This window comes from Rhinopithecus roxellana, chromosome 7 (genome assembly GCF_007565055.1).
Source record: "Rhinopithecus roxellana isolate Shanxi Qingling chromosome 7, ASM756505v1, whole genome shotgun sequence".
NCBI lineage: Eukaryota > Metazoa > Chordata > Mammalia > Primates > Cercopithecidae > Rhinopithecus > Rhinopithecus roxellana.
The window spans coordinates 62,120,211-62,132,116 of NC_044555.1; the positions used below are offsets into that span (position 1 = coordinate 62,120,211).

The 11,906-nt window shown below is 36.8% G+C and overlaps 1 protein-coding gene across 1 annotated transcript; it reads right to left on the reverse strand.

Moving 5' to 3' along the window:
• Positions 1-337: 337 nt before the first annotated feature.
• LOC104653987 (developmental pluripotency-associated protein 3-like) lies at positions 338-832 on the reverse strand. Its single transcript, XM_010353058.1, has one exon. The coding sequence runs from the start codon at positions 830-832 to the stop codon at positions 338-340; it is 495 nt and encodes a 164-aa protein (XP_010351360.1).
• Between the last annotated feature and the right edge of the window lie 11,074 nt (positions 833-11,906).

The window sequence follows — 11,906 nt, forward strand, 5'->3', positions numbered from 1 at the left end:
CCAAACTACCTAATGCTTTCTTTATCCACAAGTAACTTTGCTTCAATTTCTTGATGTTGGGTGTCATCTCACTGACTTTGGGCTTCTCAGACACATGGGAATACTTATGTCTTTGGGTCAAATCAAACAGTAAAGCTAAAGTTATTCAAATACATTCAAATGACACAGATCCCTTACAAATGACTAGTATCATAGTAGGAAGAAAAAGATACAAGAAGAAAAATATATCCTAGAACTTGTTAATATTATTGGTGTATAGTCTATACTAGCATAGAATAGCTTTCACAACCTGCTATATAGGATTACCAGCAAGAAGAAAAAGGTGCAAGAACAAGTTTTATGGCTGAAGTGGCTTGGTGTCATAATTCCCTATTCTAGCATTCTCAGAAGGATCCCATCCATTAGACACGCAGAAACTGCAGGGACATTTGAATGGTCTTGATTCCTTCCTAACTCCCTTAAGCCCAGTGTTTGTTAGTATTCTTTCATGCGTACGAACTCTGCCGAGTAACATGTATCTGAATCTTGCCATCCTTTCTCTCTGCACAGACAGCAATGTTCTTACTCCTCTCCTCCTGTAAATCAAGTCATCTCTGATTTCCCTGAGGACTGGTGCTCTTGCAGCAATTCCATCTATCACTCGATGGAGTGACTCTTCTGGTAGAGGGGAAAGGGATTCATTAGTGGCATTGATAGTCAAGTTACTAAGGTTCTTTATCAACATCTCGGAACAGATTTCAGAGGCCCCTGAATCGTCCCGAGAATTTTCTTGGGTCAGCATTTGTGAAGACTCTGGGATGGAGGTTGGATTAAACTGCTGTGATGGGTCCATCTGCGTCTTGAAAGTGGATCACAATACAGTTACTCTTTGACTTATAGTGTGGTTATGTCCCTGCTACTTTAACCCTCCAATTTACATTGGAGACAAGGTCCCTGAATGTCTAGGCAGAAGTGTGCTGCAGGTGCAGAGCCCTCATGGAGAACCTATACCAGGACAGTCTGGAGACAAGGTCTCCATTGTAAATTGAAAATGTCATAAGTTGAAAGGTGCATTTTTTTATACACCTAACTTCCAGAACATGGTAGCTTGGCCCACTCTACCTTAAACATGCTCAGAACACTTCTGTTATCCTAGAGTTGGGCAAAAACATGTGGCAACATAATACAATGTAGAGTATCAGTTGTTTATCCTCCTGACTGCATGTCTGACTAGGAACTGTGGCTCATTGCTGCTACCCAGCATTGCAAGAGAGTATCTTATCACATAACACTAGCCAAGAAAATATCAAAATTGAAAATACAACGTGCAGTTTTTACTGGATGTGTATTAACTTTGCACCAATATAAATTTGAAAAATCTTAAGTCAAAAACATCATAAATTGGGCACTGTCTGTATTTGGTATGTAAACATTTGCAATTCCACAGGGATATTATATGTATAGGATGTATTTATTTCTATATGTCCAAGGTAATATGCTTAGGTGTTTTAAAAGTATTATTTTATTTGACCTTCCTTAAAACTTTTCAAGCTAGGTGTTCTTATTCTCATGTTACAAATAAAGAATCTGAGGATCAGAATGGAGCTGCATATCTAGCCTGCCCCAGAGCAGGAACTGGAATCCAGACACTTTGTCTCCAAAGACCTTCCTCAAAGACATAGGGGAAGGTGATCTAAAACAGTGCAATAGTAGAGATCACAGCCCATTTAGTAGACATGCACTCATTATACGGTGTTCCACATGAAGTCCAGGCCTTAGTGGATACTTCTGAAGTCACGTAGCACTGTCCATCAAATCGAACTCAAGTAGACTTTGGAGTTGTTTGATTAATGTCTGATTTTACAGACAAAAATGTTCCTGGTGCTTTCTGTGTGTGGGCTTACAAACTGCAGGGAACTGATGGCACTGTGTCTTTGTGATGGCTGCTTGTTTTTTGCAGAGATATAGATAGGCCGATTTTTCACAGCAAAAATACCAGAGTGGTCGGAGGCAGGGACACTTATACTACATAATGAATCATTTGCATTAAATGAATCCTTAGCAATTAAGACAACTTGTAAGCATATTTTAGTGACACTGCTCTTTCAAAAATAGTGGTGAAGTTTCTTTTTTTCAGAAATAGGTATGTTGTGGACAAATTGTATCCCATTTTTATTGAAATTTGCTATAGTATCAAAGTAATGTTTGTGCCAAAATATAATAATATTCTATTTAAGAATGAAACTCACTTTCATTTATTTAAAGAGAAAAACAATAGCTTGGGATGACATTTAAATAATGCTCTAATTTACCATATGTCATTTTCTTCAGAAATTAATAGGTTACTGTCTGTGCAGAATACAATAGTTCTATTCACTCAAAGAAGAGGAGTACTAAATTATCTTTAAGGGCCCCTTAAAACTTTAATTTTATGATTATATTTTAAAAATATATTGATATATGGGTAACCACAATAGAGTAGGGGAAGGAACACAGAGCTGGGAATCCAAAAATTGATGTTCTAATTCCATAATTTGTAAAATAACAGCAATCAAGAGTAAGTCATTACCTCATTTGACCAATGTCTCTCATATTGAATATGAGGATACTGAAGTAAATCATTTATAAAATGACTTTAAGCTGTAAAATCTACAGTTTTAATGCATTTGAATCTCACTGCATTAAGATGATTTTGGATCACTTTGCCCCTGAGTTTGCAGTTTTAAATATCAGAACAATGGTATAAATAAAATATGAAAATAAGCCTCTTTTTTTCTTTACAACTTAATGTATCTATACACCTGTTCTGTGAATATAATTCCAGTCTATATTTCCAGAAAAAATACAAGTTAGGCAGTCAGCAAGATATGAAAGATTCATTTATACAAAAAATAAACTTACAGTACACACAGCCTGGGAGTTATATTTGAATGATGACGTCAATATTGTGAGAAAAAAAGAAAATATTTGATGTAAATATAAAAAATATCCTTTTATAACTATAAAAAATATTCCTTTTCCTGCTCTTGAAAGGAAACATCATAAATGGTTAAGAGTTAGCAATATTGGCTGGGCACGGTGGCTCACGCCTGTAATCCCAGCACTTTGGGAGGCCGAGGTGAGTGGATCACAAGGTCAGGAGTTTGAGACCAGCCTGACCAACATGGTGAAACCCCATCTCTACTAAAAATACAAAAATTAGCCAGGCGTGTTGGTGCATGCCTGTAATCCCAGCTACTCAGGAGGCTGAAGCAGGAGAATCGCTTGAACCCAAGCGAGGGAGGTTGGAGTGAGCTGAGACCGCACCATTGCACTCCAGCTTGGGTGACAGAGTGATACTCCATCTCAAAAAACAAAAAACAAACAAATAAATAAATAAGTTAGCAATATTACTGAATGTGCAAAGAAGTACTGAATACTCAACTAGTGCCCTGCACACACCATTTGATGTCACAACCAAGAGCGAGCAGTTTTAGATACATTAGAAGTCTCACAAATTAGAGTACATACATTTATCAATGCCAATTTTTGTAACATTCCCCAATATCTTGCCATCATGAGCCACTAACATTTTCAGAGTTTTCCTTGATCATCTTGAGGGCAACTCATGACACCCTGGAATTAGCAGCATCATTTGAATGAACAGCATTATGAAGTGGCCAAGAGCACTATCTTGCCTCTTTAGGCTAAGTATGACGTCCTTTGAACACGATCTCAACATAAGCTTTTTTATGTCTCACTTAACTCAAGCAGAAATGAAGTAGGATTAGACCCTGACTGCAGAAATACAAGTTTTAAAATATGTTTTCATGAAATATTTACGGAATCATCTAATCTGTCGTTGGCTGGATTAACCAAATTTTCCCCCACACCCCTTCTGCATGAAATACCCTTATCCTCATTTTGTCTATCTGAAAAATTCCTCTTTACTATTCCATGCAAGATCAAATATTGTCTCTTACAAGAAGTCTCCCCACACGCCCAGAAAGAATCAATCATGTCCTTTCCTGTAGTCTCATAGCATGTTGCATACAGCTTCTTTAGAGTACTCACAGGCTGCAGTAGAGATAATTGTTTATGTTTGTGCTTCTTATTGCTTAGAATTTGGTAGAGGAGTGGTTCATCATGGCATATTCCTGGACAATAAGAAAGTGATAAAGCACCACTAAAATAAATTGAAATTGGATTGCTAATAAAATTCAAACATTCCCAAAGCTGTCTGCACAAATTTATGGTATATAAACCAATATAGATTGTACCCCAGAGTAGAGATTTAAAAAGAAAGAAGGAAAGGAAGAAATAAAGAAAGAGTAAAGCATAGAGGGGGGTAGGAAGAGAGGAAAGAAGAAAGAAGAGAAGAACGAAGGAAAGAAGGAAATCCTTTGTCAGTTTTCATTCCTATACTTGGTATCATTCATGTATGATTTCGTGGTGTAGCTACATGCCATTTCACCAACCCTGATAAAGTAAGCTAGTGATTGTAGTAGTTAATAGGTTGCTTTCACTAAGAACAAAATTATCCTACATGGATATAGTAGCAAAATCTTGCTAAAAAATGCATAAAACCTTTTTGTCCTGATTTTCAATTTGAGAATATACTTCTGAGTTTACTATACGTTTTCTGATCTCCAATTTTCCATTTTTCTTTTAATTTTTCAGTTTTATATTCCGGTTTTCTGAAATAGACATCTTAAAAACACATGATGAACTTTTAAATACTATAATAACCTTAAATCCCTCATTCACAGAACAGGATGTAATTTTGTAATATGTGATTTCAGAATTTCAGATTTCAGATTTCAAATGTACTTTTGATGAGCATTCCTTCACAGAAAGTTGAATATTATACGGATTCAATGGCGCATGAGATGAGTATGGGATTAGGTTATGATAATGGGACAAAAACCAAAGAAAACTATAATTCGCAATTTATATATACTGAACAACTAAAACAATTTATGAAGCTGTAAATATTAATTTGTACAAAACAGACAGATTTTCAAGGTAATCCTGTCATTAATCTTCCCATGGGAAGTTAGTTCTTTCTGTTTCATTGTCATATGGATCATTTTTTCATTCTGCTGAGTAGCCTGCATGGTGTCTTCTCCCTGCAATGACTTTTAGGTTAACTTTCACATTTTCTGGCTTCATGATATATCTTAGACATATTAAGACAAGGGTCATGTACTATTTTTATCAATGTATCCTCTATTATAGATTTATTTCTCTGATAAGGCTGATAATGAGGGCTTTGAAAGGCGATCTCATAACTCCTCTGATTATTTTTCTCTAGCTTTTATTCATTTCTTATTGCATTACATTAATCTTTGATGTAAATATTGCTATGAACATCAAATTACTCTGCTTTATTTTCCTGAATTGAACTGCTTTCTTCCTGCAAACAAACTCAGATGTTGGCTTTGTTGCTGAGTATCACTGATATTGAAGCTGACATTCACATCAACGATCATCATTGGCAACATCTACATGATTTAATTTAAGCAATGTGTGGCAATTTCAATATTTCACACGAAAAGAAGCATCTCTTAGAGGACAAAGAGGATTGTTCTTACCCAGATAGTAAACATTAATGTTACCACCTTCCATTAGAATAAACAATGCTGGGCATTATCTGTTTATGAAGAGGTACTAACCTGTTTCATCACATCAGATTTCATTGTTGACATTTGGTTTAAGATTACAGCTGTTGGCTTCATGGCAGTGTTTCAGAATGCAGATGTGACTAGACAAGCTAAACAAGTTGCTCTGGCTTTTCAGGTGACTGGGTGCCATCAGGGATGTTTATAGCAAAGGCCTTTCTAAACAAAGCCTTTGCTGTTTTCCATCTAAATTAAGAACTAAAGTGGAAGCCAAAGCACAACAAATGCAGGTCAAGAGGTCAGGGGACCAGTTCTGCCCTGCTTGCTGCTTCTGATGGACATCATTTCTGATGCTCTGTGGCCACTGAGGTGACAATGGCATGGTTATGGGGCCTGGATAGCATGTTAGTTGCATGACTCCTGTGATGTTAAATAAGTCACCTAACCTCTGAGGACTCCAAATTCATCATCTGTAAAATATGACCTAAAAGCCCTGCCTTTTAACAAGAGTGTTGTGAAAATTATATAAAATAATTATGCAAACATTTTGGAAGCAGGAAAATGTTATAAAATACCATTTATTGTCATTCATTCATTCATTCCTCCACCTATTCAATACCTATTGAGCATCTTCCTTGCATCTTTGGACCTTTTCTTTTGTCTCTTGGGTTGCTGACAATCCTCCACTCCCTGTCTAGCCATATCCACACCTGCCACCCTACACCCCTGTGTCTTAACCTTCCTTGAAGCATAAATGCTTCAAGACTCTGGTTAAGTGATACCTTTACTTTTCCTTTCCAATGCATGCCCCTCTCAACAGTTAATTATTCCCTCTTTAGGCTAATGTTCTACCAAGTACATAAGTAGGATTTTATGTTTTATTAGAATTGTTTTGGCCCCTCTTGTTTTTGTAAGGCTTTGCTCTCAAAAAGTACATTTTCATCTTTGTACTGTTAATGCCGACCAGAGGATGCTGAGAGACTGAGGAGGTATGATGGAAGAACAGTGTGGAAAGAGGCTGGTAGGTGTGGTCTATATTATTTTAGCTTCAATGTGTACTCTGCAGAGGTGGCAGGGAAGGCTTAAACCTATGGTTTGTATACTGCAGAACTTATGTCTGTCCGGACAGTCTAAAGAACTAGTCACGTGAACCAACAAAGTCCTGTTTACAAGAAGGTCTTGAGAAATTTCTCAGAGATAATAGTTTTTAAAAGATTCCTTAATCAATAAGGCATGTTTAGCCTTAATCTGTTAGCAGAGGAATAATTCTTATTCCAGAGTAGGGTGATATTCAGATGACTCTAAACAGTGTCCTTCTATGAACTCATGTCTTAGCTTGAGGGGAATAAATGTAAGATATCAAAGAGCTAATTTCAGTAAAACACCTCTTTATGAAATAAAAACAGAATTCAGTGGTGCCTTGCTGTCTCCCAACTTCCATCCAACATAGTATATAACACAGAAGGAAAGAGAAATTCTCCCTCAGTTCTCAACAGAATAGAGCTTTGGTACCTCAGGGTCATGGGACATCAGCAGTGATAGCCAGCAGAAGAAGCCTGGGTTTCAATTAAAGCCATAGTGTCCAGAAGAAGGAAAAAAATGCCAATCAAAAGTGTCAAGCATCATGTGGCAGCATTGTTCACCTTTCCACAAAGCCTCACCTGAAGACAGGTGAGAACAGGATGATGATTAAGTGGCCCAAGACTCTGTTCCTAAGCAGTCACTTATTTGATCTTAGACATCCCCCACCCCTTCATTTTCCCCAGCCAAAGTCACTCTCCGTTTCACATAATCCCCTCATCCCATAATTTAGTGACATCTTTTGTCTGTTGATACTGTTGTGTAAATTCCTTTTAGCTTGATTCCTCCCTCTGCCAGGAAAACACTATCAGCACCTTTGTGACCCCCAAGCACCTGTACGATTCTCTCCTCTCTTTCTTCTAGACCCAATTCAAGTGACTCTTTAGTGATGATCTAGGAGACACTAGGATTGCAGGGAGCTTTTCCTCCATCCTCTGGGCCAGGGACTGGGAATGTGGGTTCTTGAGACAGAGTGCCCTGGTTTTAATGCGAATTCCACAATGTATCTGCTCTTTAACAAGTTCCTCACTCTAAACCTCAATTTCCTTATCTGTAAAACGAGACCATAGATCATATCCACACATGGTCTATTAGCTGGATTCACTGAGTTCATGCAGAAAACAGTTAACACAGTAAGTAGCATGTTGAAACTTCAATAAAATTTAGCTACGCTTATTATTCATTTACCCACTCCATTTTGTGAATCCACAATTATTTTTCCAGATAGACTGGGAACTTTTGGGGAGGAGAGATGGGTTTCTGTATTTCTTTCCTCTTTATATTGCCATTACTTAGGGCGATGCCCTGGCTTGGCTTGTAATACACACACAATAAATAATTGCTAAGATGCATGCATTATTGACCAATTAACTGAATGTAGAATGTGGTAATAACATGTGGACTTTTTATATTTGTTCAGCAGGTGCTGTCTTCAAGGATGACAAGTAGGCAGAGGAGATAATGCCACTAAAGGAGAGTTGAAGGAAATCAAGTCTGTAGTGTTAATTCTGGGGTTATATGGTTGGTTCCTTCAAGAAGTCATTTGTCCAGCATGACCTTTTCCAGTCAGTAGAATGTGGTTAACCAAGAATTTGATGTCTCTCTATTGTTCTATTTATTATTCCATTAGTTGCTTACCCTTTAACCTTTTTTTAAAAATTCTTATAAACATTTACTTCCTTTTTTCTTAGTTCTGGAAAGTTTAACTTGTTAAAAGCATTATAATTTTTTTAGCCATTGAAAGGCTTTATTCTATTGAAAACGATTAAAGCCATGCTCTCATGCCTATAATCCCAGCACTTTGTGAGGCCGGGGCAGGCAGATCACGAGGTCAGCAGATTGAGACAATCCTGGATAACACAGTGAAATCCTATCTCTACTAAAAATACAAAAAATTAGCTGGGCGTGGTGGCAAGCGCCTGTAGTCCCAGCTACTCGGGAGGCTGAGGCAGAAGAATCACTTGAAACTGGGAGGAGGAGCTTGCAGTGAGCCGAGATCGCACCACTACACTCCAGCCCGGGCGATAGAGCAAGACTCCGTCTCAAAAAAAAAACAAAAAACAAAAAACAAAACAAGCCCTGCTCATTATGACATCATTTGTTAAAATATCCTATGTTTCCCCAAAGTGTACATTGTTTTGTTTTCTCTTGTAGTTTCTTACATTTATTTGTTTGCTCATTTTGAACTTAAGTTTCCTTTCTCTGGGTGCCAGTTTTCTGGGGACAGTCTCATACTGTCCTTTTTTATCTTAATTAAACTTAAAAGTTTGAGATTATTATAGGTTCACATGCAGTTGTAAGAAGTGACACACAGTCTACATAGCTTTTACCCAGTTGGTTCCAAGGGTAACAGCTTGCAAAGCTATAGTACAATATCACAATCAGAATATTGACCTCTATCCTTGTGATGATGGAAATGTTCCTTTAACCTTTTTTTTAAACTCACATGTTGCTTTTTTCTTTTAAATGAACAGTGAACCATTGACTAGAAGTAAAATATATAAAGGAGAACTAGGAAATATGTATACGTCTCGGAGATAGCAGGTATTTTCAGTATTAAAAAAAAAAGTTCTTTCGAAGGCTACATAGGAAGAGTCTTTTAGTTGAATGAGACAAATATCGGTATGTGCAGACTTCCACAAGTATCACATGTCTTTGTTTTGTTCTGTTCTTCCCGTGCTTTGTTAGCCATGTTTTCATCTATTTTCTTTTATGTTTTCTAGGCAAAGTTTTTACAGAAGTATAACAGAGATTCAGACGTGTAACAGATTATAGGTGGACAGCTTGAGTTTTTAGAAAATGAACATACTTGTGAAGCCAGCACCCACATCAAGAAACGGAATATGACTACCCTGTCCAAAACTCCTTCCTCATATGACCCTTCAGTCACTACCCAGCGGGAGCCTCAAATTTTACTTCTTTTATGAAATATTTTAAACACAGAATAAAGAATACTCTCATGAACCTCTATGTACCCACAAACCTGCATTGTCAAAACTTAGTATGATACCACATTTCACATCTGCTGTAGCTATACTTCAGACATCTCAGGTAAATGGAAGTTTTAATGAACAACATTCACTGTACATCCATAGATATCTTTAAAGCATCTACCATGTGCCAGGTCATTTCACATGGATGTCCTCTCTTTATTTTTAAATAATGCATGTACATAATTATGAAATGTAAATGATTCAAAAATTATGCCAGAAAAATAAATCTCCTTTGCCTGTGAGAATGTAAAATGCTGCGGCCTCTGTGAAAAAGTGTGCTGGTTCCTCACAGTTAAACACAGAATTGCCATATGACCCAGCAATTTCACCCCTAATAATATATCCCAAATATTTTCAAAAAGAGACTCAGATACTTGTATGCCATTGTTCATAGCAGCATTATTCACAATAGTCAAATGTAGAAACAAAGTGCCCAGCAACAGATAAATGGATAAGCAAAATGTGATATATACCTAGAGTGGAAAAGTATTCAGCCATAAAAAGAAAAGAAGTTCTGATACTGCTACAATATGGATTAAACTTAAAGCATTATGTTAAGCGAAATAAGACAGACACAGACAAAAGACAAATGTGTGTGATTAGACGTGTATAAAATATCTAGAATAGGCAAAATCATACAGACAAACAGTAAATTGGAGGATGCCAGGGGCTAGGGGTAGGGAAAAAATTGAGGAGCTATTGTTTAGTGGGCACAGACTTTCTTTTTGGAGTGATGAAAAGTTTTGAAAAGAGATAGTGGTGATGGCTGCACAATGCTATATATATAATAATTGTTACTAAATTGTACACTTCAATAGTAATTACAATGACAAATTTGTTATGTACATTTTATCACAATGAAAAAAGCAAAAAAGGCCAGAGGTGGTGGCTCATGCCTGTAATCCCAACGCTTTGGGAAGCCGAGGTGGGAGGATCACTTGAGCCCAGGAGTTTGAGACCAGCCTGGGCAATGTAGTGGAACCCCGTTTCTACCAAAAAATAAGCCAGGTGTGGTGACACACTCCTGTAGTCCCAGCTACTCTTGAGGCTGAGGTGGGAAGATGACTGGAGCTCAGAAGGTTGAGGCTGCAGTGAGTCATGATCTTGCCACTGCACTCCAGCCTGAGCGACAAAGAGAGACCCTGTCACAAAAAAAAAGAAAAGAAGAAAGGAAGGAAGGAAGGAAGGAAGGAAGGAAGGAAGGAAGGAAGGAAGGAAGGAAGGAAGGAAGGAAGGAAGGAAGGAAGGAAGGAAGGAAGGAAGGAAGGAAATGGGAAAAAATCCATAGAGGAAGGAAATGGGAAAAAATCCATAGACAGACAATAATTGCAGCCAGAAGGCAACAGGATAATATACTTATGTAGAGAAATAATAAGTTCAAACCTAAAACTGTATACTCAAATAAACAATCACTTACAAATACAGGGCCAACAAAAGCCTTTCAGATGAACAAAAGACACACTGGGAGAAGATTTTTTAATTCAAATAAATGATAAAATATTAGTATCTAGAATACATTTTTTGAAAGCTTATAAATCATCATGAATAAGACAAATCAAGAGAAAAATGTACAAAGTATCTGAAACAGCAATTCACAAATAAAGGAAACATTAGTGATAGATAAACACAGGAAAAATTGTTTAACCTCATCCTCCTACCTCAACCTCTTGAGTAGCTTAGCCTCATTAGGAATCAGAAACACGCAGAGTAAAACATCATTTATACCCATCACATCAGGAAAAAACTAAAGTTGGATAATATGAAATTTGGCAAGGTTTCAGTGAGAAAAGCACTATTACACTTTACTAATGAATAGGATCATATACTGTGAAAGGCGAGTTGTTAATACACATATCCTGAATTTAGCAATTACACTTCTGAGTATCTACCAAAAAGAAATAGTCCACATGTAAACAAGGAAACAAGCACAAGAATGTTCATTATAGCATTATGTTAATAGAAAAATTTTAGAAACCACACTTTGGATATTAAAATGGCTAAATAGGATTTAGTATATCGTGTAATATAATATTCTACAGCATACAAAATGAATTAACTGGCTCTCTACATTTATCAACAAGTACACATGAATCCATAAAATTTAGAGAAGAAAGCAAATTTCACACTAATTACATGCATAATTCTACCATTTATATAGAAAAACACAAAACTGTGTTTTATATTTTCTTGTACATATATGGATGCAAAATTAAGGTTATTTATTAAGTCTAAATATATTTCTGAGGAGTCTGGA

Bases quoted from the DNA above. Each gene is read 5' to 3' on its own strand.
- LOC104653987 (XM_010353058.1), bottom strand. From the start codon at position 832: ATGGACCCATCACAGCAGTTTAATCCAACCTCCATCCCAGAGTCTTCA.